At 44.9% G+C, this 26,058-nt stretch overlaps 1 protein-coding gene across 1 annotated transcript; it reads right to left on the minus strand.

The window, feature by feature from the left end:
• Positions 1-11: 11 nt before the first annotated feature.
• Positions 12-15,021, minus strand: LOC106743618. Its single transcript, XM_014617626.1, has 3 exons — positions 14,730-15,021; positions 8,342-8,402; positions 12-1,545 (listed from the first exon to the last, which is right to left on the minus strand). Exons 1-3 carry the CDS (start codon positions 14,737-14,739, stop codon positions 1,254-1,256), a joined length of 363 nt encoding a protein of 120 aa, XP_014473112.1. The 5' UTR covers positions 14,740-15,021; the 3' UTR covers positions 12-1,253.
• Between the last annotated feature and the right edge of the window lie 11,037 nt (positions 15,022-26,058).

Below are 26,058 nucleotides of genomic sequence, written 5' to 3' on the forward strand. Positions count from 1 at the left end.
CGACGTCCTGGTCGCGTCGTCGCGCCTCAGCTTCTGAGATTACACCGGAAACTCTCTCGGCCCACTCGGCTCGCGCCTTTTTATTAAGACCTGACTGCAAAATTTGTACTACGCTTAGGCCAGCCGTTGCTGCTGAGCTAGTTCGAGAACGGGCGGGAGTTCCACTTGTTTTTTTCCTTTTTTCTCACGCAAAACATCCGGCATACACGTCCAGCGCGTCGTGCGCGTTTTTCCCATAAGTGTTCCTCATTATTGTCGTGTCTAGTGGTATTTCAGACTTTGTGGCAAATGAGAGCTAAGAACGACCCTCCCGCGGGAGGGTGATTATTTACGGTTCCTTCGCGAATCTCCATTGGATCCCGTCGGTCGATTTTTCACTATCGACGCGCGAGCGTCGCGTCGAGCTCGCTCGTTCGGCCGCTTGGAAATTCGAGATGCTGCGATTTTCATCTCAAAATCGTCGAAATTATCGAAGTTGCTTCGAAATTGGCGCATTGTCGATCGCGGCTAATTGAATTATCGCGCGATCGCGAATCCTTGAAACGATATAAATCGATTACAACGTATAATAGCGCGCGCGAAGCAAGCTTTGCCCTCTTCTCTTTCTCTCTCTCTCTCTCTCTTCCTCTCTCATCATTCGAATGTTCATAAGTATGTAAAAATAATAACCTCTTCGTTCAATCGCAGTGATAATCGTGTCATGTCAATCAAAAGGAGCGATCCTGCGCGTTGCGTTGGGATAGTTTAGCTTATGTTAGCAAGCCTCGCGATCTTCAGCCTCGCTGAGCAACCAAAGAGGCACGATCGGATTCGGTCCGAGGAAGGCAAAGCGAAGAAAACGAGAAAAAAGAAGACGGAAACGCGATGAAAAGAAAAACAGAACAGCGAGAGAAGTTGTTGCGAGTCCATACAGCCCTCCTCACTCCGATTAACCCTCAGATGCGACCGTCGCTGTCTTCCGTGTACCCCGCGGCACGAGTCGCATCCAAGGGTTAATAATCCACAGGTCCAGCGACGTTGGTGTCGTCCGCGTCTCGAGCGTGAATTGCGAATCGCGAGAACGCGTCGCTCGTGGTGGACGGTGGCGACGACGACGACGACGGTGGCTCGTCCGGGCGTTGCGTCGCGGCCGACAAGACAGGCGAAAGAGAAACGCAGCGAGACGGCGACGGCGGTGGCGACGATGGTGGTCGCATCGTGGTCGACGCGATGGTCCCGACTCTCGGCGTCGTTTTTCCCTCAACCACGTAAAATCACGCGTGCGCGCCGGCGATCACGTTCCCGGTCGTCGTCGACAGCTGCTCCTCCGCTTCCATCATCTTCAGTTTGCGCACCACCTGCGCGTGCTCCTCCAGCAGCCTAGCGAACTCGCCTCGTCTGGTCTCGGCTTCCACCTGAATCTGCTTGATTCTCTCCCTCGGCCCGCCCGGGCTGTCCAGCGGCGTCTGCGACACGGAGTTCTGTGAGCTGCTCTCGCGCGACAGCCCATCCAGGTCGGAGCCGTCGCTGAGGATCGAGTGCGAGTCCACGTCGTCCACGATGAGGCTGTAAGTGCAGAACAGTAAAATAGCACTGACGCTGACGACTTCCCCGACCTGGGAATGTTTTGTGCAGAGGAGCACTCTCAAAAGGAGAAAAATATTTTGCTGGCAATTTGTTACTATGGAAACAAGAAAAAATTTATTCGGGCAGCAAAATGACTTGTTCGGACAGCAAACAGATTTGTTAAGGGTATTAATTGTTATTTGCTGGATATATAGACAGCGAAATAATTTGGTTATGCCAACTAAATTTTATCGCTGTCGCAACAACGGTTTTGCTACAACAGCAACATTATTTTTTCCGTGCAACAAATCTTCTTGTCCTCATAGTAACTAGTAATTTGCTGTGCCGATGAAATTATTTTTTTTTCCTGCAGAAAAACGTGTAAGGCTTCAGCGGCTTCAGGAAATTAATCAATCACGATTATGTGATGATTAAGTCAATTATTCTCGGATCGTAGAGAGAGTTTGCTGTGCCAATAAAATTATTTTTTTCCGTGCAGAGAAAATATATAAGGCTTCAGCGGCTGCAGGAAATTAATTAATCACAATTATGTAATGATTAAGTCGATTATTCTCGGATCGTAGAGAGAATAATCAAACAGTTTGTCACAATTCGCCTATTGCTTACGTGTTTTTGTATGTGCGATAGACCAACTGACGGTAACAACGTATGATTGTGGCCATAAATTGTCAACTCGACGCAGCCGACGTCTTGTTTGTGAGAGACCCTCAGAAAACAGATTTTCACATTGAACGTAGGATGCGTTTCGAAACACATCGGACAATATGCGCGGACAATCTTTATAGCCGCGATTGTGCACAGTTTCGCTAGAAACTTGAAAGATGTAAGAGACTCAAGAGAGAAATACGCTTGGTGCGAAAGAAAGATAGCGGTGCAGAATGGAAGAAATACGGCGAATCTGCTTTCGGCTCTGCGTTTTAAAACCCGATTTTTCATTTTCTGATTAATCTGTAGATTAAACTTAACCTGATGAGTGTAAAAATGATGTTTTTTTCCATTCATGGTTAATCATTAATCTTTAAAAGTTGCTATCATAAAACTATCCAGGATTGCCACAGATCTAGAAAACCGGGGAAACCTGGAAAAGTCAAGGAAAGATATAAAAGAGCCTGCAATATCGAGCTTTTCTTAGAGTTCTCTTAAATAATTTTATTCTAAGGAGTGTTTATAATTTTTTTAATCTAACATGTATAGTCAAATGCGTTTAAAACTTGCACACTTTACAGATTATTTCTAATGCGTTAGGGTCATGGTACATAGAAAAACTTAAGCAGTGAAACGTAAGCAGTAAGAAAAGTGTTTACAATCGATTGACCAATTACAATCGATTACTCCTTGACCGTGAGGAGAATAGTCGAATGTAATTGATCAATTTTAGCGTTTTTATTCAATCTTCTCCGTCATACGATAATTGCATACTTTTTTTCCAATACTCATTAATTTCTTGTCGATCTGAATTTGCACTCAAGGTTATGTAGTTATTAAACATCTAAGTTTGTGTTGCTCAATAATATAAGCCACTTGTAATAATATAAGCTACTTTTTCTGCGAGATCTCTGCTTCTAAACTTAACTAAGCTTAACTAAACTTAAGATTATATCTTGGATCATGAAAAATCCTCCACCGTCGTCTGGAAAACATGGAAAAGTCAGGGAATTTCAAATTTATTTTCTGTGGCAATCTGCTATCAGTTTAATGATTAACCATGAATGGAAAGATATAATTTTTGCATTATCATCGGTTTAAGTCTAAACCACAAGTTAATCAGAAAACGGAAAACCGGACTTAAATGAATAATCATGACGTCGGTCATTACGCACAAATATGGCGACTTGGCTCCGATGGGTAGCACCGGCGTGGCGTGACAAGGACGAATGACGCCAAATCAGCCGGGGATCACTCGCGAATACGACAAAATCGATAAAGGTCGTTGCATTCGGAGCGAGAGATCGGTCGGGTAGGATGATTTCTACTTCGGTCGCGTGCTTCGTCGGGCTTGTACGGAAACCGTGGCGAGTATCGATCCGCGAGAGCGGCTATCCCGAGTCTCGTTTCGGTATCAGGGGCCTTCGGTATATCTCGTTGCACACGGGCCGTGTACAATCGAATCTAGAATTATCCCTCTCTGGCGCGCGCGAATCTCGCGCGTTCTAGGGCGTTGTTTACGCTCGGATTTACGAGCTTCTTTTCGCCCGGGCTGATATCACCGGCGGAAAAAGACGGAAGCGTTATCGCTGTTAGCGCCGTGAAGCGTAAATAGAAAACGCCACACGGTGCCGTGAGTTTCGCCTTCGACCGCATCGTCGCGATGCGTTGGACTCGAAAACTCGATTTATTTCACGATGCACTTGTCGACGACTTGATTGTCGATGTGAAAGAAATGCTTATGTCAGAGCGGACGTTTCGGCGGCGAGCTTTCGTTTTCAGAGAAAGAGAGAGAGAGAGGAAGAAAATGTCGAAGCATTCGTGAATCATTGAGCAGGTCGAAAGAGCACGTTCTCTCCTTAGAAAGTGTGCGAGACCAGGCACGAGCGTCATGATTTTCGCATTTCTTTTCGATAATCATAATCCATTTTTCTGGCGGCGGGGACCATTCGGCCAGGACGAGCGAATAGCGAAATCAATTTTGCGCGGGTTGAGGATATAGCGCATGGCAGATGGAATATTCGCCTTGTCAGCGCGCATGCCGCGCCTGCCGTAATCACGGATCATTTTCGCGGCACGTTGCTGCGGCGGAACGGGGTCGAAGGAACGACGAAAGGGTAGAGGGCGACGATCGAAGCGGAGATTAAGGACGCTCTCGAGCGTTTGACCGAATATAAGATAAAACTATAATATATAGTGATGCAAAAGTTACTCGTACTAACAATGCGTAGCAGAAATTTCAGTAATTTTTACCGTATCGTTTCGGAGATATTTAATTACAAACTTGTATGCAAGTTGTACAAATATGTAGAAACCATATAATACAACAAATTTATTCTAATTTGACATATTTGTGTAAGGTGTAATTTGTATAAGATGGGAGTATAAAAAACTGTAACATTAAGAATTAATATACAGATATTATGAAAAATTTATTGTGAGAATTATTGATCGTTTCCGTTTGAAAATATAGGAAATTTTATCAATTACGATGGAAATTTGATAAATTTATGATAATATTTGAGATACGCATATATATACACATATTTAAACATTTATACATTTCTTTCCAATAGGGGTGGGAATTTTATAATTTATGATAATATTCGAGATATATGTATGTATGCACATATTTAAACATTTATATTTAAATATTTATATTTCTCTTTTCGTTATCTATGCATATCTATTAGATTAACTGATGCATAAATATAGCATTATTAATAAAATATAAAATAATGTATGTACATATTTACCTCAGCTTTATTTCAAATTAAAGTTTCGGGAGAAAAACGTTTTTTCCCTCATTTTTCTGCGGATTTTTTATTTCTTATCTTCTTTACGGAAAACCGAAAAAAGTAAAGATATGTTTTAACCGAACACATAAATTTTCCTAAATGAATTTTTGTACCTTTAGGACAGAAATCAAAGAAATTGGCGAAAAAATGGGGAAAAACGAAATTTCTTCAAAAACTTTAAAACCACATTTCATACTGACATTTATTATTTAGATAGTGCAATAAATGTATAGGAATGTAATTTTGCTTGATAAAGAATAATTTTTGGGAGAAATTCTCTCACGATGCGTCACTGGAAATACAGCACTTAGTGCGAGCGAAATCTCTATATTCGACAAAGGCGGCAGCGGCGCGAGAATTTGCAGATTTTCCACACATGCGAAACTCTTTTTAAAAACGTTTTCCTTTTTTTTCGAAAAATGTGTCATATCTGTGCACATTTAAAAATTTGTCGACGAAAACGCTTTTGAATCAATCCCGGGATCGTCCGACTCTCCGGCCCGATGCCGAAAATGCTGTTCTAAGGAGAAGGCGAAGGCATTCGTGACGTCCGATGTTTCTATCGACGTTCGCCTCTCTCTCTCTCTCTCTGCGGCATCGCGGCCGCAACGATTGTTGCTTGCGTCAAACGTTACGTCATCTCGGTGAGTCGGCAGCCGCGCGCGTTAACGCGGAAAAGTATTGATTTTTCGGAAATCGCGAGATACACCATGCCGTGCACTCGACCAGGTCTCATTCGCTATTGATAGCAGCGACTGGTAACTCGAATTCGGAAAAATCTTGCCGAATCTCGATCGAATATGGGACATTTCGATTCGTACGTCCACGTTGCTCTTTTGAACGACCAATAGCACTGGATATTATTCAGACGAATAATATCCGACGTTGCGTGAATGGCGCTCGATCGCTCCGGAACACGCGCGAACATCGATCCCGCGATGACGTGAGAGAGCGCGGTCGAATTTATTTTTGCGGTAGGTTCGATAATGGGTTTGCATTTTTTAACGGACAGCATTATTCGATGAAGGACGCGATGATAGGCGCGTCTCGGGGATGCTTGGAACTTGCTCTTCCTCTCTCTCTCGTTCCCTCTCTCTCTCTCTCTCTCTCTTGCGCTCACACGTACCTCCAGCTGTAATCTCCCTGCGAACAGCGTCTTAAACGTGACGTCAAGAGCTCGGCGCGGCTTAGCGAAAATCGCCGGGCATGAATGAGCGCGGTGGTATTCCGCCGGCGAAACGAAACGGATCTCGCATTCGGGTGAAATTTAGTGCGGAACTTTCCAATCTCCGGCCTCTACAGAGAGCACCGTTGAATATATCGATTGCCGGACACGAGGGAGCTGAAAGGCGCCGTTACGAGCGCCGAAGATACGTTCGCGCGTGATATTTCACTTGAAACCGGAAGTGCATCGCGCACGTCGCGCAGCGCAACACGCGCGGAACGTCCGGCGAATTATTTATTCACGCGCAGCGCGCTCGCGAACGATACTTGGTCGCCTTGGTAGGTCGCAAGGGGTTGAGGCCGCACATGTAAGAGAAAGAATGTAACTCCGCCGCGACTAAAGATAGATTTGATGCTTGTTTCCCCCTCCACCCCTCCCCTCTCCCTTTCCTGTCTAGCTCTATCGCGCTCTCCTTGTTGTTTTTTCATTCAGCGTCTGTCTATGACGCTGCGACTACTACTCGCTGCATTACTCATGAAGGACTATCAAATCGAACGACGTCAACCCTCGCGGTGCGCGAGAGATCGATATCACTATAAGCGCAATAAAAATAAAGTGTAACATCGTTGAGAATAAAATTGCTGCCGCGGCCGACGCCAGATGCGAAGTTTCTCTGCTCGACCGTCGCGGTCGTGCATGCGCTAATCTAGCACGCGGTAATCGCCATGATCGCAGCGAGCAAGCCGAAAGCCGCGAGATTCTCTGTAGTTGTTTCATGAGTGCTTTTTCGACGTAAAGTACGAGATCGCTACTCCGGAGACGCGAAGTTTTGTTCAGTACGGGTATTATCGTACCCGTCGCGGAGACGATGCTGGATGTAATTGTACGAAAATTAGATCTAGCGTTAAACGTGACGGAAATATGCCAATTAGTGGGGAGACTTGGTGCGCTATTCGGGCGGGATAATGTCGTTTCCACTGCGAGATTTCGGCCGATACTGTGGAAGGTTTCTTACCAGTAAAACTTCTTACCGGTAAAATTTTTTACTGCACGGAGGGAATACTGTGGTAAAAGTTGTCGCCAAAGATTTTTGAAGATTTTGAAGATTTTTTAAAAACTTGAAGAAGAATCCGGGTTTCTTCCATTTTTCCGCGGTTTTTTTCAGTTTCTTTCCGAGCAAAAATTGAAAAAAGCGATTTCTTGAAAAACTACAGAAATATATCACTAAAGATTACAACACGCATCATAATTTCAGTTATAATTCTGGTATGGTCCAGCATTACAAAATTTTGTGATAATTTTTATTATACAATATCTGCTCCGCATAATAAAATATCTTACTGGTAAAATTTTCTATTGATAAAGAATACGTCTTTTCAATTGTTGTCCGAATCGAAGCGAAATTTGACTCTAATTACATACACATCGCTTCTATTTCGTTAATATGTTGCGAAAATATTTTCCTTTGATTAACATATTGCAATGCCAATATTTTAAAGTGACGATGCTGGTGTTGTCTGAATTTATTCTCGCGAGTATCGCGCGCTGTAACGAGAGAGAATACCGTGTAATATCGAGCCCTTTCGCAATATTCGATAGTCGAAGTGAATAAAAGTAATAGTGATATCCTGTTAAATTTTTAAGCGTGCCTCTATATTTGTGCAGTGGCCCGTGTGGACGCACAATTAAAGTGCCCCGTCGCTTTATTCAGCCACGCCGAATCTGCAAAGGTCATGTGAAAACGCGTATACACCCACGAAAAGCCTCAAAATAACTAAGTGGGACTTCTTTCCGGTATGTCTGCCGGAACATGCGAGAAATTAGGTGGTGTTTCCGAGTGGTGCATTCACGTTTAATTAATCGTCATCAATGAATTTCCAAAGATCGCATGGACAGTGTGTAGAGCCGCGAAAATCTCCGAAATAAAATAGCCAGATGATTTCTCTCTCTCTTTTTCTGTTTTTCTTTTTTCGACTGCACGTTGACGCGCGAAACAGTAGATGAGAATAATATTGTTTATTTAACAAAGTTGCGCTATGCCACCGATAAAAAGAAGAAAGGAAAGTGACGGTGATAAAATGTTTTTTTTTTTTCCCCAGGAAACACGAGGTTTCACTTCAGAGGTCGAATCTTCGGCGCTTCAACATTTGTATAAAGTCCAGCTCACCTGAAAGCACCATGGATCTCTCTGCCCGATGCCATCGTCACTGCGATATCAGGTAACGATCCTGCAACGAACGGAAACATGTTAGTCATGGTATAATTATTCGCGCAAGAAAGAGAAAAAAAATCGTCGCGTATTTTGCTGAACGTCGAAGCCTTCCCGTCATTATTCGCTCGTTCAATTTGTTACCTTAAGCGAATTGACCTCCCTTTACTCGTGCAAATCGCTTTAATGCAAACGAGGACGGCGCTCTTCATCTTGCGCGTTTCCTCGCGCGAAATGAAGCTACTCTTTGCCATGTGAAACAATACGATCATTATTCTCGAACGCGAGTGGAATCCACAATTGGGGGGGGGAGGCTTTTAATTGCAAACGTGACAGGGACGCAAACTTGAAATTGTACGACAATACAAAAAACGTAGGAAAGCAGACGAATAACGATAGTTTGTTGAAGAGATTTTCTGGCGGAAGAGAGAATGCTTAAAAATTAAATCAAATAAATAATAATAATCGTTATTAAGGGAAACCTTTTAGTATACACGACAAATTAAAATCGCAGATGGACAGGCAGAAAAGAAAATAGAAATAAAAAAAGAGAATAGAAATGAAAAAAGAGAATAGAAATAAAAAAATATTTAATATTTTTCTTTCTCTCTTTTGTATTTGAGGGGATTTATTCCAAAGCGCTGAATAAATAACTCTCTCTCTCTCTCTTATTTTTGAGCGAGTAATTTATAACTAGCTCTATTTTCCTCGGGTCTTCCAACGCTTTGACACAAAATGTCGATTAGTGCTCGACGATTAAGACGCAAAGTGCACCTATGTTTCATCTCCGAAATTACGACGACAGTACACGCGCGCGTACGCATTTGCCGGCCCCGAGGTATCATTACACATTTCCAGCCGTGGGGACGATACGTCGGTGCTTAAGGTTTAACGATGCGCGAAACTCGCTCGTCAGAGACAACGTCGTCGTGACTTGGGCTCGGACAACGAAGCCTTTTCCTTGGGAGACATTGCCACGCTGTACTCGAACGGCTATGTCACGCGTCTCTGAGAAGACTATCATCCACGAAATGTATCCCATTTATCTCGAGACAATGAGTGCGTGTCCGCGAAGCGTACCGTCTCGAGCTCGAAACCCCCCAAACGAGAGATGGTCCGATCGAGATGTCAACGGTTCTTTATTTCAAAACACACTCGGCTGATTATTACGGCCGAAAATTATGACTTCTTGTGCAACTGCGACATCGAAGATCATAAAGACGTTAACCTCTCGCGTTGGAGTAATATCTGCCGCACGTTATGCTTTCGTGAGCCAAGTGTGCACGTCGTTAATCACACACCTGACTTAATCTTAACATTTCGTAACAATGAAACTCTATAAATAATTCTGCGGGATTGTGTAAAGTAGGTGTAAATCAAGTTGCGACTCTCGTCTTTTTTGAATGTGGAATTAACCCTCCGACTGCATTATGGGTCAAATAGACTCGGTGAGCTGTATTCGAAGAGCTATAGCGAAGTGTGTCGAAAATTCGAATTTTTTTTTCAGCAACTTAAAACTTGATTTTCTATGAATGCATAATCAAACATTAAAGTAGAAGACTTTATTCTAGAATTTTGTCAGCCTCTTTACTTTTACAGTTTTTCAAACATGAAGTTTAGAAAATCGTACAGGATTGATATAACTCGGTTTGCGGTGCGAGCGATTTTTCAGAAGTATGCGGTCGAAGGATTAAATAGATGCATGTCCGAAGAGTCCGCCGGATAAATGCCAACGCAAGGGGTGAAGAAGGGCGTTTTTCAGACGAGTACTATACAGGAATACCGAGAGCTGACAAGTGATAGCGTGAAATTAGCTGGGCGGATTTGCGACAGGTCGATATCGAGTAAAGTAAGTGGACAACGGGGCCTAGCGATATTTTACAATTGAGATGCCGACTTTTCGGATATCAGAAAGGGTACTGTCCACTAAACGAGCGGTGGATCTATAAATTGTTGATCGTTCCGCTCCGAATGACGGGAGTGACGTCTCGATCGTGATAGATCGATTTCTCCGGCGGCGGGTGTAATGCGACTGACACTGACATATACCGGTCGGTCTTCTTTCATCTTTTATGAGACGCGCACGCCGACGATTTTTCTATGCAAATTGCAGCCCTTGTCTCTATTTAATGAAGATCGATTGGCCGTCGCGCGTAATATCGAGCCATTCGTGATGAGATTTTCTCGAGAGGAGGCTGCTCCCGCGGCTCGGCCGTGTTTTTCGAGAGGCGAAGGCCTCTCCCGTTTTTAACTAAACGCTTCGAATTACGTCTCGTTTCTGAACTTTCGCATGCTTAAAGGGGAAAAGGCACGAATTTGTAAACGAGAGGCAATTATAATGCCACAACTCCGTTCGCCTGGAGCAAATGCCGATAAATTTTAAATTAGAGGAAACTCACAGGTACACACGTACGCAGATACACATCTGCGCTTGTTCGGGAGTTACAAGTATATGCATCGAAGAGTACCGATATCGAGAGAGAGAGAGAGAAAAAGAGAGAATAAGCGCAACGCGAAAGGAATAATTCCGACCTTTTTACTGTCAAGTAGCAATTGCACGCATTAATTGATACGGTGAAAGCGCACTCGTCGAATCACGTAATGGTGAAGAATCGCGACTTGCGATGTGAAAGGTCACGATTATACAGATTGTTTCACGAATTACATTTGCACTGTGATAATTGTATAATTGCGCTTCGCTGTTACAATTAACACAATCTTCGATTTGACTCAATTTTTTCATTAAGTCGATGGAGGAACTGGAAGAAAAAAAGAGTGGAGAAATTCCGTGCAAATCTGCGCTTCCGCGTGGATCTGAAAAGAATGTTCCCAATTTGGCGAAATGTTATGTTAACTCAACTTTTTCGCTGAATTCAAGATGGATCCGATTCATGTGGAAGCATAAATTTGTACGAAGCTTCTCCACTATTCTCGTATTCCAATTTCTTAATCATTCGTTCACCACAAATATCTCTGACGGATTAAATCGTAAACTGTGCCTTTGTCGAGTTAAAAATTTCCCTTTTGCAAAATGAATCGTGAATTAATATTTTGTATTAAATCTGTTACGTAAAACCTCGCTTAAGGTTTCGATTCGAAGGCTGAGTCGATTCTACGTTCTTTCGAATCTGCCAGTAAATATATTTGCAAGATTCTCGTCGCGTGACTTATGAGACATCCAGTACGGTCTGCGTGGCATTATGCGAACCATATAATGTGCATACAAATACTATAATTACTATCGATTTCTGTATTACGCGTCATATAGATACATATATCGGCCTCTCGTGAGTTGTCACGAATAATCCTCGTGCGACACGCGCGACTTTTGTTGCGATGTCGAGTTGCCCGGTAATCAAGAATGTAAATCTACGTTACGTACTGTACTCCGGGAATACAAGAGGATACAAGTAGCAGATTATTCATATTTTAAGTAAGATTCGAAGAGTGCAGTCTAGAACATACGCGCAGGTCGCTTGAGAGCGAGCGCGGTAATGAGAAGGAAACAGCATCGATCTATTTCTTCGTGCTGTCGAACTGCGCTTGAACAAGGGTCTAATGTCTAACATGAATCTTTAATTAGGCCTCTTCTTGTTCAATCAAAACCTTGGCCTCTCGAACCTTGGCGTCGCTTACGTCGCTTCATTAATGCAACGGTTAATTACGACGCGTCGTCACGTGCGTCGAGCTTTCGTCGCTCACGATAAGCGCTGATCGGTGCGAGTGCCTACTAGTCGCTTTCGAAATATCGATTTTTACCCTTGTCTCAACCGGCGCCAACTTGCATCCGCACTAGTGTGCGAAAAGCTCAATATCGAATACCAAATTTTTTTTCCTGCCAAATACATTTGCGAGTCAAGCAGACGCGTGCGAAACGCCGGTTACACTATCCACGCAATCGTCGAAGCTCTTAGGACCAGTTGCAACGTTTCTGTCCGAAATTCTTAATGGGTGTTAAATATACGTTGTTGCGAGCGGCAGCGCGAAGCACGGATGCAATTCGGCGCGGTCGGGGCCGTTGAAAATTCGAGCGGAATTTAAATTTAAGCACACTCGCGTTCCGGCAAGCGACAGCCGGCCGATTTCGCGACGCCAATGTAAATTAACGTCGTTCACACCGTTCTCTCTCGCGGGTGGAGCGACAGGCTCATTTCGCCACTGACACGCTCGTCTGAAACGCGGAAAGTGTAATTTGCATTTATAGGTGAGCAGGTGTTGTATCTAGGAAGAGAGTAGGACGGAAAAAAAACGGGCGGGGTGGAGGAGAGGGGCGGAGAAAGAGAGAGAAATCAATTTATTATTATCTTGGGGACAAAGCTCGGCTTCTTACCGAGAAAGGGAGCTCCGGTGTGAAAAGAGATGGAGAGAATTGTCGATACGGTGAAGTGACAGGTTGATCGATATAGTAGGGAAAGGATAATTTAAGAGACGTTCGATCCGACTCAATCTTTTCACCTTTTCCTTTCTATATGTGCCTGTATCACGCTTACGCATATTCAAACAAGGTTGATGCAGACAGGAAAGAACACTCGTACACTTGTAACTCGTAATTCGAATGGGTTTCCGCTTACAGTCAAATATATTTTCGTACCGGATGCGTCGTTTCAGTTTCTATCGCAAAGAGTATTGCGTCAGTTCGATACTTTTATTCGTGTTATCGCATGCACAAGTTGATATTATCGATGGAATTGCCGTCCGTATAAAGATATTCAAGATAGGAAAGTAATTCGTACGAATTATTTATTTATTTATTTATTTAACGGTGAAAACGCCTTTTACTGTACAATAAATACAATAGGTTATGACGTGTTGCAAGTGCATACCCATTCTTACACGGAGGCCTAAAGAAAAGACGGAAAAAGAAAAGGAAAATAATTATAGAGGGGAAATTCTCTGTAAAGTGAACGACTGAATTCTTCGTTGATTATATATCGAGTGACTTCAACACGTGTTATGTTGTAGTGATATTCGTCTGTCACAAATATTTGCCAAGACGCTCGGGGATGATATCGCCCTGAGCAGAGCACCCAAGCGCGACTGTTTAAACGCGCAAAGTCACCCGATTCGGCACGATCGAATAATGACCGATCTTCTTCTCGTAAGAACATTTTTATCTCGTACGTTGAGTCTCGATCGATCGGATATTCTGGGAAACAGCGAATGGAAATACACTGGTCGGCGGAAAATTTCCGATTCACCCGTCCGACTTAAGTTGGGAATCAATTATTCATTGCGCTCAATTGAGCAAATTTGGCTCCGACTCCACGGCCGCCTTACGTCAAACGACTAATAAGTCAGTCTGAGAGAGTGATTACGGTGGAACTTAAATTTGAATGGGATCGATCGTCGTGTAGCCGGGTTCTAAATTTCATTTGAGATACGCCCGAAATAGGGGATACCATTTTTCAGACCATTAATCGAATAGCAACAATTACGTTCTCGCCTCGTTGCGGACCATTTCAACCCCTTCGAGCCTCAATGAGCCGTGAGATATCGCTGGTGATCTGAAATTTGTACTGGCAGAAAAAGTCACGCGAGAAGGACGCACGCTGGGAAAATATAATTCACGGTCTCGCCATTATTGGAAGCGACAATTGTCTCTCAATCGTCTCGGTTCCATACTCGGAGCCTCAGCTCCGAGTCATCCAGAGTAACGCGACGAGTCCAACTACCTGTCGACTAGACTCCACGAACACGGATACGTTTCGCAAACGAGAGTATTCTTCCGCGAGACGACCAATTTCTCGCTGAAACCGATCCACGCGTGATAAATTAGCGCGCCGTCGCGCTGATCAGAATGATCGTCGCGCCGATTCAGTTTCGCGGGAGGACCGGTCTCATTTCGCCTCGCAATCGATCCCCCCCCTCGTTGAAATATTAAAGGACGTTGCATCGGACGTAAAAATATCCCGCCATGGGAATGTCGATGACGCCGAATAACTCGTTCAGAGCACCTCGCGCGTTTGCGTTATTCCACGGGCGATCTGGAAATTGCACGACTCTGTCTCATTACTCGGACTCGCAGTGCAGGTTTCGCGCCGCTCCGGAAGCATCTCCTCGCGAACGCAATTGAGCCACCGACTGCGATTCCGGTTCGAATTCGATCGGCACGATAGGCCGCAATCACGGACGCAGACGGACGTTAACCCGCGGTCCGCATCGCGGAACGATCTCGCCCGCCGTCATCGTCACGCCGAGCTGACTCTATTAAGGGCGCACGGGTGGGTAAGGGTAACTAAGGGAGTTTCTCCGATCGATCGGTCGCTCGCTCGCTCGCAAAAGTGTCCTCATACTTGGCGCGAAGGGACACATACGCGACGACACGTAGGACGGTGTTCTCGCTTACCTCTCACCATCTGTGCTCCGAAGCTCCCGGGATCCCGATCGTCGCCCGAAAAGTGTTGTTCCTCTACGATCGCCGCCGTTTTTCTCCCTCTCGATACGACGACAGGTCCGTATAACAGCTCGTGCCCTCCCCCCCGACGTGCGATTCGCGTGCGAAAATGTTCTCCTCTTCCTCTCTCTCGCTCGCTCTCCTGCTCTCCGGTTCTCCGCACCCCCCTCGGTCTCGTCAACTATCTTTCTAACCAGCACCCGAGAGGGACGAGAGACAGGCGAGCACGATCCTCACTTCTCGAGCGTTCCGCGCAAACTGATCGGCGCGAGCTCCGACGTCGACCATAGCAACCTCGCTGCGCGGCCGTATGGAAGGGGTTGCAGCCGGCGAATTTCATCGGGTTCGCTCGCCTGCACGTGAAATGTCGGACTATGCATCGGCGGCGAGCCTTCGGCTAATTAATTAACGCACGGTGAACATTTCGTTGATTTGCCGAATGCCGTCCAACGGATATCGGTTAGTCGCGTGGATAACAGCCAGGAAATCCGGCGAAAAATCGAAAAACAAACGGGACTTTTCGATCCTTTCGATCTTCGTCTTCATCTGAGAGTGAGGGGTTGAGGGTGGTGGCGATCGACTTTCACGGCGTCTCGACGTCGATCTGCTGATCGAAGAAGCACGGAGAAGCGCGTCGTCGTCAGGACGTTTACGCTGGTAACGAACGCCCTCGGCAGATGCGCACGCGAGTGATGTCGAAATCTCGTCGACGAGCTTCCGGGACTCGTTTCCGCTGGTTTTTCAAACATCCTTAAGCTTCCTACGTCTTACGGTTGAGTTGCACCGGCCATATGTGGCGCACGTGTTTCTCGCGTGCGGACCACATATCGTCGTGCCAAAATACCGCTCGCCGCACGTGTCGCGGAGCTCCTTTTCCGATTAAGATCGGCCGCGATGTAATATTCATCGCGGGACGATTTCTTCGTCGGAGATATCAGACACGACTTGAGCACGGGAAAAAAGAATCAGCCGCCACGGCTAAAAGCTAATTCCCACTAGGGCTAGTGTTTTCTTTCGAAGGCTTTAACATTCGAATTTCGAATCTCCGGAGAGTCGAAGCTTCGGTGCTCGTTTGTATTCGAATTATTTGAAAATATTGAAGCCTCGGAACGTCGAAATTACAAAATTTTTTAACTATATAATGTCTGGTACATTCATTCACTTACAAAAGTTCATTTACAATATTTCTCAGTATTCCTTGAATACAAAGCATATATAGACGTTAAGCAAATATAGACGTTAGTTCTATCTTTAGCATTCGCAAGATTGTGCTCTTCGAAGTTTCAAAACTTCGAAGATTACGGCCTTTGGGGAAATGAATCTTCGAAGCTTCGCCTTACCAAAATTCGAATGTTCGAATTTTCTCCGAAGCCTCGAAAAAAACCTTCAAAATTATCGAAGATTAACAATTCTAGTTTCCACAGCTGAAAACTAATTCTCATAGATAAAAATTAGCCGTCCATATAATACGACTAAAATTTAGTTAGCTAATTTTTTCACCCCTGTACCTAATCGTTAACTCTCGGAGCTAAAAACTAGATCTCGTAACTTTCTCTTTCAGTTATATTATTATTATATGGACAGCTAATTCCTCTCTTCCTCGACCGGACTTCGCATTGGCGCGATTCCGCATCGAACGGCCGAATTGCTAAATTTTCGCGCCGAATCACTTAGGGTCATCCGGAGCAGATAGTTCGGATTACGCTGGATCTAGCCTGGACGTGCGCACCTGATTTCGTCGGTTTCCTATGCTCCGACTCGAATTCTAATCGAGCGGAGCGTCGAAGGTGACACGGGCGCGCTACGCAACGGCCTCGCGCGTGATAAACCCTGACACACTTGGTTTGAATATCGAGCTCCAATTTCCGATACACGATTCCGCACGTCCGCCAATGAGATAGAATATTGTATGCGCCGTCATCGAGCAGCGCCTAGCGCTTCTTCGACCCTTACGAGCTCTTTCTTGAGAGCGTACACGCGCGCACGTGTCGTTAATTTGTTAATACCGACGAAACCGGACCCCTATTAAGCTGGATCCCCACCGTCGCAAATTGAGTTCGCACTAAACAAAAAATTTAGGGCTAATTAGTTGCCCTAATCACGATTTTGTTGCTCCAGCCATTTAGCAGGAAATAGCGTTTAAAATGGGGCCGGGTAGACATTGAGCTGGACCCCTCCCCCCCATAACGAAAAAATTATTTAGGATGGTTACACGAAAAAAAAACAATTATATGGGAATTTGTTGCTATTTTGTTGCTCTAAGATAGCCGGAAAAAAATTCGGAAATATAAGGTTTTACCGGAAATATCATCACGTATCCAAACGTCATACTAGGTATTTCGAAAAAAATATTATATTTACCCACTTTCTTTTGGTTATCTTAGAGCAACAAAATAGCAACAAATTCTCATACAATTGGTTTTTCCGCACGACCATCCTATATATTTTTTTTTCAATGGGGTGTCCGGCTTAATATCTACCTGGCCCCACCCATTTTAAACGCTATTTCCTTCTAAATGACTGGAGCAACAAAATCGCAATTAGAGCAACTAATTAGCACATAAATAGCACTAAATTTTTGGTTTAGTGCGAACTCGATTTGCGATTGTGGAGGATCCAGCTTAATAGGGGTCGAAACCGAGCACCTTGCTTTACGGAAAATCGATAGTCGTCGATAAACTGACGCCTTTTTTTCTCACCTCCCCCCTTTCCCCATCGCATATTTCTCTATCTCTCTTTCTCTCTCTTGCTCTCGATCAAATATGCCATACAGTTCCGTCGCTTTTATTATTCTCTCAGAGCGGCGATCGTGGAAGGAAATTGAATTTTCTCGCCGACGAGGGTCGCTCCTCGCGTGGGGAAAGGCGAGAAGCGAGAAAAGTTTTCGTCGAAAATCTTGGAGGGAAAAGACTGAGGCAAGAGAGAGAGAGAGGGATAGTGACTGACGCTGATACAGCGACGATCTCTCGACTCGGGTCTCGCGGGACATTGTTCGTCACACACGAACAACAAATGACTCACCCGCTGACTACCGCCGCGTTTTCTGAAATCGCGCGGGTTACACGGAAGGAGAGAAACCGTTCGTCGAGAAACGAACGTCAGTATCGTCTAAATGTGAGACGCGATATGAGGAAAATTGTTTTACACGGTTAGCGCGACTCGACGAGAAGGAGCTAATCATGGGATTACTTCATAAATATTGGACGCGCGAGCAACTTCCAGGTATCCGGCTATTTAGGAAAGTCAATCAGAAAACGAATTTCCCGGACGTGACGGTTACACGGACCGCTTTCGCAAGCAATCTCTGTAACATCGGATTACGTCGGGCGAATACGCGAACTCGATTACGAAATCGATTACCTATTTGCACGGCTTGATTAACTACCGCCATGTGTAAAGCAACGAACTCGATTATGCGCGCGCCAAATCGAATTTGCACTGCCACGTGCACGCGAATCGCGTGATCGCACGGTATAACTCCAGGAGCGAGATCTTGGGAGCGTGAAATCGTCAGGATCGTCCCCGGTGCTCGGCTCAGCCTGTACGAGCGAGCGCAATTCGTCGACGCGATTTCATTTTGTTACGCGCCCGCGGAATAATCAAAGTTCCTGGTACTGTTGCAGATCGAACGGAAAGTCCAATTGCAATTAAAATCAAGTTGCAGGTAGAAGTCGTGCGCACTGACTCCCTTTTCATTCTCCTTCTCTTTCTTCAACACATTACTTAAAAACTTGCGTCGAATAATTGGATATTAGAGAAATGTCAACTTTCGAGAGGCGTCTTTATACTACTTTTTAAACGTTTATCTCTGTTATCACAAGAGCGAAAGAGAGAGAGAAACTTTTTTTTCCTTTTTCTTTCTCTTCATTCTGAACGTTTTGTGCATTTTTAACGAAGCTCGATGAAGCTTTCCTCGACTTTTTTCTTTGTTAAGAGAAAGCTGGGAAAACGAAGAGCGATCCTTCAAGATCACCTTCTTAATCGCAACAGCGTCGCGTAATTCCTTGAAACGTAGATCACCCTCCGCCCACTTTCTTCTCCTTCTTCTCCGCCTCTTGAATGGACTATAATGGAATTTTCAGGGTCACAGCTGTGCGAGGCGATACGCGGCCTGGAATCCACTAAATTATTTCGGTTGCTCGCTAATTTCATCACGTCGCGAAGGATGTGCCGAGACGCATCGCAGCATAGGTGGTTCGCCATCGGTCGACTCGCCGACTGAAATTCCGCTGGTTAATGCTGCGTCGGGTCGATCTACGTCAACCTCCTTCTCAGGATTGATTATGTCCGTTAATCTGTCGCGTGGCGCACTGTTCGCTCATTTCATCCGTAAATACGGTTTGTCTATCCTTCTGGTCGTTCTAGATCAATTCAGACACAATATTTTCGAAATTTCTTTGAGCGGTATTCTGCTCGAAAAGTCGAGTTATAACCGAGTCACTCGAATTTGCCACGGTTTCTCGCCCATATAAAGCGAATTCTTCACTCTGAGTCGAAGCGAATATTTTCATCCAAAATTGAAGAATGAATCTGATGTACTCCACAGAAACGAATTCACTCTAAGCGATTGAAATATCCACTCGTATGGATTAAGAATCTTTTTCAAGCTTTAGTCAAACACATTTACTCTTGTGATTCCGAATGGCCGAATTTATACTGGATAGCACATACATTTATTTTACTTACAACCAAGAAAGGACTCGGTCCTTTCAATTTACAATTTTTATCTTAACCACACGCATCTATTCATGCCTTAAAACTACTTGACTATTAAATTCCAATACATAAATATCGCCGCACGAACAATACTTGTTTCATTATTTTCATCTCAACTCTCACAGCCTTTTATACCTAATTGCTAAATCTTAATTACTTTTATTTATTCGATTTCCATCACCATATATTATTTCGAGTGAATTTCGCCTGCTCTTTACTGATATTCCATTCCAGGAAATTTAGAGAGGATAACATCAGCAAAAGCAATTAATCCGAGAGAAAAGTGATTAACGCTGGATTCGTCCTACGATCAATTAATGTTAGTTGGAGCGAATAACGAGCGATCCGTTCAGCGATTCTGGGCTCTACCGTTCCCTTTCCCGTGGCATCTGCCCGTCGATTTGCCCTGCGATTTCAGCCGGTCTGAGTCAACATTCGGCATTCTGGACCAACCAGTCAGGGTCAGCATCTCCCTCGAGGCCGTCTCTCGGCTTGAGAGCCGAGACAAGAGTGCGTCCATCGAGCGTAAACACTCCGGCGAGCGAGGGGACTCCGTTCGGGAAACGTGACAAAATGTCGCTCTTTCCTTCGTGCTGAGGCAACCCCCGCGCACGCAGCCGTTCTTCCCTTCTGTCTGCAAATTCCAGCTGCCGTTGGCGGTGCGTCGGCACGGTATTTATTTATTCGTCGCTATTAGCGGCCCGATGAACCTCATACAGCAGCGATCTGGGACACCGGGATTTCCTTGCGAACAAGTTCGCGCAGATGGCGAACACACGCCCGAGGATTTCTTTCAGCTCTCGTCGCCTGCCATCGTGAATGGCGTTTGCTCTTGCTCGCGGAGAGCGCCGGCGTTAATTTTCCGATGCACCATTCAATTTGCGGCTTATTCGCGACTGGGTCGCATCGGAAATCTGGGTTAACCGTTGCATGCTGACTTTTCACGCGCGATGTGCAACGCGGGGTGTTGAGTGGCGTCTTGAGGCGAAAATAACGGTACGTCGAGTTGTCGGGATCTGCTCAGCTTTGAAGGAAACTGCTCGCCCGAGGCGAATGATTTTTCATTGAAACGAAAACTTTCCATCCATATTTTCAACCGGTTTTTTATCGGTCGTTCGAAATTATGTTATTAGAGGAAATTATAACGTAAAATCTCTCGTCCGTTGGATCAATCTTTGATATTCGCGTTACTCGTTCCTCCCTGCGAGAGATCGAGACTTTTCGACTTTTGATATAATTCTTTGAGGAATTCTTTTAAATAATTTATAATGAAATATTACATAGTGTATATTTTATATTACGTTTCTCTCCGTCACCTTTTTCTGATCAAAAGGAAAAATAAAATGACTCGTCCCGGTACGGTAATTTCTGCCGGATCTTGGAAATTACAAAAGAATCGCTTTTTCACCTACGTAGTTAATATTGTAGTTCAACAGATACGTAGTTACTACTAGTAGTTAATACCGAGTACACTCATCTTCGGATAAAGTTTATCTGTCATTGGACACTCATCTCCGTCGAATCATCAATGCTAGATCCGTTTTCCTTGACGATACGAGCGATAACAAACGGTTTCTACGCGAACCGTGGCACGCTGAGCTAAGAGAGCCATTCGGAATCGTCGATTACGGCGTGCGTCAGTGATAATAATTGCCGTCGAAAGCCCCTCGACGTCGTTGAATCCAATCGAAGACACGGCTCGTAATACCGGCGTCGTAGTGTCTTCGCGCGGTCTTTGCGTCGGATATGCGTTATTATTGTCCGCGCGATTCGCCGTAACGATAAGTCTCTACGTGCGTCAAAGCTGATAAAGCCGTATCTTATCGATCGCGATCGTTTCCACGTTGCGAGAATTCGCGACCTCCGGAATATCCCAGGCGGGACCCGTTTTTTTATGCTCTTCCACGCTTTTTACGCATTCGGGAAACCCTCGGGGGAAGCCGGCCGAAACGATCGATTTTTCAACCGGCCGCGGGCAGAAAAGAACTTACACTCGTTAAAACACGGATGTGCGTTTAACCGTATTATGGAAATGCTACCTCGTGTTGGCGTGACATTTCTGCCTGTAACAAAGGTCTCCGGATTTATATCGCGTTTCTCGCTGCCGAGAATTCTGATTTGTGTCGCGCTTCTTTCCGTGTCACGTATGAACTTTAAACTTTATCTGAAGATTAAATCGTAAGACTTAACACGCTCGCCACGCGTTTATTATTTCGGCTCGTTGTCACGTAATCGAAATCCGAGGGGGATTTAACGACTATATTCGGAATGGAGAATGATATTTATCCTCTTTTCCGAAAGAAGTCCTTCTCGACGCCCGTCAGCCCTCTTCGGATCAAACGCGAACACACGTGATCACACACACGTCGACATACCTCGCATCCTATTATCTCAAAAGAGCTTAACTGAAGAAGCTCGAGAAAATCGAACGTCCGATTGGATTACGGATCTAATTCCGTAGAATAGGCTCCGCGACCTTGGATCCGTGCGGCGACCTTGGACCGACCTGACGATATATGTATATATCGGGGTTGCGAGCGAACGATCTGGAAAAATAAGATGAGTCCTCGATTTGCGTTTACCGTGTTTCTGGAGGGTGTCAACCGACGAATTCCGACGGATTCCGCGCATACCGGCTCGAGTTAATAAAGTCGGGTCTCGCGCGGTTAACCCGCTTTCGGCGTGCCACGCTAATAGCTTGGGGTTCTCTTCGATTCGTCTGATTGTGCTATTTTTGACGCGCTTATACGCACGCGTGTGGGTGGGTGAGTAGGTGCCTCTTGCTGGAAGTAAATTGTAACAACCGTCTCTCGAGATACGCGCGACGACGCGCGTATCCCTCGCTGCGGCAAAACTAACATGCCTCCCGTTCAAACAACGAGTCGTTACGTGGACGAAAGTAGCACGGGAACGTCGAGACTAGCGGTAAAAGTGGAATTTCTACATGTAGCGGAGAACAGCCCGCATGAAAAAAAAAAAATGCCCTGAGATCTACTTGGGATTCCAGTCCGATTCCTAAAAATAATTATGGATTCCAGTTGGGGAATCTACACAGGTTCTAGTTAGAAGTGTAATGCTTCAAACAAACAAACAAACTCTAAGTTCTAAGTGGGAAATATAAACGGATCCTATTTAGTCACTCCCAACGTTTGTCCAAACAATTGTTCTGATTTCTATTGTATACTACGTTTGAACAAGATACATACGGAAAAAATGCTGTTGAACGAATAAAATTTCCAACAGTAGCGTAATTGGAGTAAATCCTCTTGATTTAATGGCAAATCATTAAAACTAGTATATTATGTATTGTTTCAATAATTCAAGCACTAGTTTCAATGATACTGTCATTGAATCAAGAATACTTACTCCAATTAGCGTGCTGTTGGAAATTCTATTGATTCAACAGCATTTTTTTCCGCATGAAACGTAACATTTAAGCATTTACATTTTACAAGTACGCACATACATATACATATATTACGCGCGTGCTATTAGCAATAATATCGTTAAAAATATAATTCCACTTAATTTGCTAATCTGATATTCGGTCAAACTGCCATTCGACTCTGGCAATGATAGTCGCAACGCACAGCTAATCAGAGTCGCGGAAAAAGGATTTCTTTTCATATTTGAGATAAGAATGGGATCCCCAATTGGTATCATTGATAACCTATTTTAGGGCAACTTTGGATATTTTAATCGGAAATCTACCTTTTTTTATATCTATATGTGGGGAAATCTGAAAAAATTTCTTTGCGAAAGATCAAGTTGGCCAATTGGAAGGCTCTGTCTCTATCATCTTGATTCGGTCGATCATCAATTATCTGAAAAGCCCAACATCGAAATTCCAGAAAGCGTGCCAACCTGTTCTGCAAGTTTCTACAACTTTCAACGACAGTGTCGTTATCATTGTAAAGTCATTGCGCAACTTTTCTATCGTATTATTATATGCACAACGACAACGTAAGAATAATGACATTCTCGTTAAAAGTTACAGAATAAATACTGATCTCCCCTGTACAATTTCTTCCTCCGTTTGCCTGTTACAACTCGACGGTGAAGTTGTGAGGTCAGTACCATTTTTTTTTCGGTCGATTCGACCTTTTCCGTGTAGCAATACGATTCTGCTCGTTAGCTTGCGGCATCGAGAACCGAGATTTCCGTTAAAACGCGAGGTTTCAGTATCCCCGACATTTCTTCTCATTACAGCGTTTAAGCGATTAAATAACGTTCCTGAATTGATCATGGGGGCACACAGGATCACTCGTATGCGCGCATCGCGACGAGATTTTGCCTGTGAATTCGCGCGATTTTATCCGAGGGCGTCTCAGCAAGCCCGGAGAGCCCGGTAAGCCGGCGATACGGATATTTTTGTCCGTGGATATTATCGATTGCATATACAGAGTATGTCGAAACTATCGGCTTTCTTTCCTTTCCAGCGAATTTCCTCCAGAATAGATGCTGGGGGGAAAATCGGTTCGGTCGGCCGCTTCGGTGAATACACCGCGGCCTAGGATTCCGACCAAGACAACGTCTATCTAGAATCAGTTTTCTCACCCTCTATTTGAAATTATCCCGCGATTGCCCCACCATCGCCAATGCCAGCGAGTCTGAATGACTTGCGTTCGTTTACGATTCACCACGCTGCGTCACGATGAAAACGGGTATAATTCAATTTCTTCGAGTCCGTTACTATCGGATCATCGCTCGGAGCAGTCGCCTAGTCAACTGCGGCCTCTTGTGTATCGCGTCGTGTCATCTTTGGGCGAAAGGTAGAATAAGGAAAATACGTCTCGAGGGGCGGAGAAGCGAAAGCCGCGTTTTTCCAATCAGAAGTGTGCTCTTGTATTCTTTCTCTCGGTCTCTGTGTGCTATCTCTCGTTGTTTAGGTAACAGAAGGTAACATTCGACTTTATTTTTTGTTTTGCCTCGATCTTGAAATAAAAGGGTCCGCCTGATTTACCGCGATAGCTCGACCGCGAAGAGTCGATCGCGCGGGGACCCGGCGCACCTAGCACGGTCGGAAAAACCATGTGAAAAATGAAATAATTAATGGCCGAATCGATGGTCTGGCCGAGACTCGCTGAGAAAACACGCACGCGAAGACACGTGTCAATCGCTCCGTCCTACTCGGACGCAGCTTGGACTAACATTTAAGCGTGCCCTCGATAATTTGCGTCTCGATCGATCGCAGCCCGGGGGGATGCTACGTCACGTTTACACGTGCTATTTATTTACATCCACGTGTGCACGCCGGCATGCGGCCGTCACGTGATTATTTCAACTATTTATAGTCTGTAATGCGCGGTCAAGTACCAGCGGTCCGGCGAAATTCCAGCAAATCTTCTGGAGTCTTTCCACCAGCGGGGCTCGAATATCCCCGTCGTCGCGCTAAATTTGCACGGACGTACCGGATCTTTCGAGCGGAGGAAAGAGAGTGGAAATGAAATCGCGACAAGTCGCGAGCACGCCGCTGTAAATAAGTAAAAGAATTTCGAAAAACACGCGTGGATTCTAACGTAGATCCTTGCGACGCCGAAATTTTAGCCGATGCTCGTCGCCGGCTACGGACATATTTAACATCGAGTTATCGAATTTATTCCGACAGAGGTAGATGAAATTTTCTCGAAGAAAGAATCCTCTCAGAACCAATCTCGTCGAAGATCTTATATAATCGCGTCGAAATAATAATAATAATCGTAATTTTTAACGGGAAAATTTTCGTATATACGGTAAGTAATATCGAAATAATAAATAATATTCGTTGAAATAAAAGAATAATCGTGGAAAGATGTGTGTCGTAGCGTGTTGTGGTGAGAGAGCTTAACATCGAATCGAAATGTCGTATTCGCGTATGTGTGTGATGCGATCGCCGCGTAGCTTCGCACGTAAATACATCCGGCGGTAATTTATGAGCGGCCGGCCGCAAACTTCTCGATTTCGGAAACTGGCGCGGCCCGTCTCTCTTCTCGTTCGAGCATCCATTGTTCCTCGCGGAATGAGAGGAAGTGGTGAGGCAACGACTCGTGATCTCGTCTCGAGTCGATGAAAAACCACGTGAGACAATTTCTTTGAGCAGCTTTCCGCTTCGACTTCGGCGATGGTAGCGGCTTCCTGGTCGATGAAATCATTCAGCGACGTACCCGTTCGCCGTTCCCCCGGGGATTCCGTTGAAGTTCGCGAACGTTGCATCCGAGCAGCGGACGATCTGTCTGAGAGGGAAGTTTTTTTCCAAAAATGCGATAGTAAGAAGCGAGAATTACGCCATTAGCTCTACGGGGAATCGGACTGGATCGGAAAATAACGCGGATCAGCCGGGAGTGAGACGACGGATGGCACGAAGCGAGATTACACGGGCGAAAAGAGGATGAAGGAGAACCCAACCTGTTCTCTCTCTTTCTTTCTCTCTCTTGCCATCAAAATGGCTGTGGCCCGCGCCGGAGGGTTGGAGGTGGCACACGTGTTTGACAGCCTCTGGAGCAGTAGCGTAACGGGAGCTCCGGATTTGCGTTACTATTACAAGAGTTGTAATTCGACTTAATGCTCCTGTTAAATCGCTCGTCGA

This window comes from Dinoponera quadriceps, unplaced genomic scaffold, assembly GCF_001313825.1.
Source record: "Dinoponera quadriceps isolate SergipeBrazil2010 unplaced genomic scaffold, ASM131382v1 scaffold1115, whole genome shotgun sequence".
In the NCBI taxonomy this organism is placed as follows: Eukaryota; Metazoa; Arthropoda; class Insecta; order Hymenoptera; family Formicidae; genus Dinoponera; species Dinoponera quadriceps.

Excerpts from the sequence above, each read along its gene's own strand:
- LOC106743618 (XM_014617626.1), bottom strand. Across the intron at positions 1,546-8,341 it reads GAGATCCATGGTGCTTTCAG|CCTCATCGTGGACGACGTGG; the intron begins GTGAGCTGGACT and ends CTGCACTTACAG.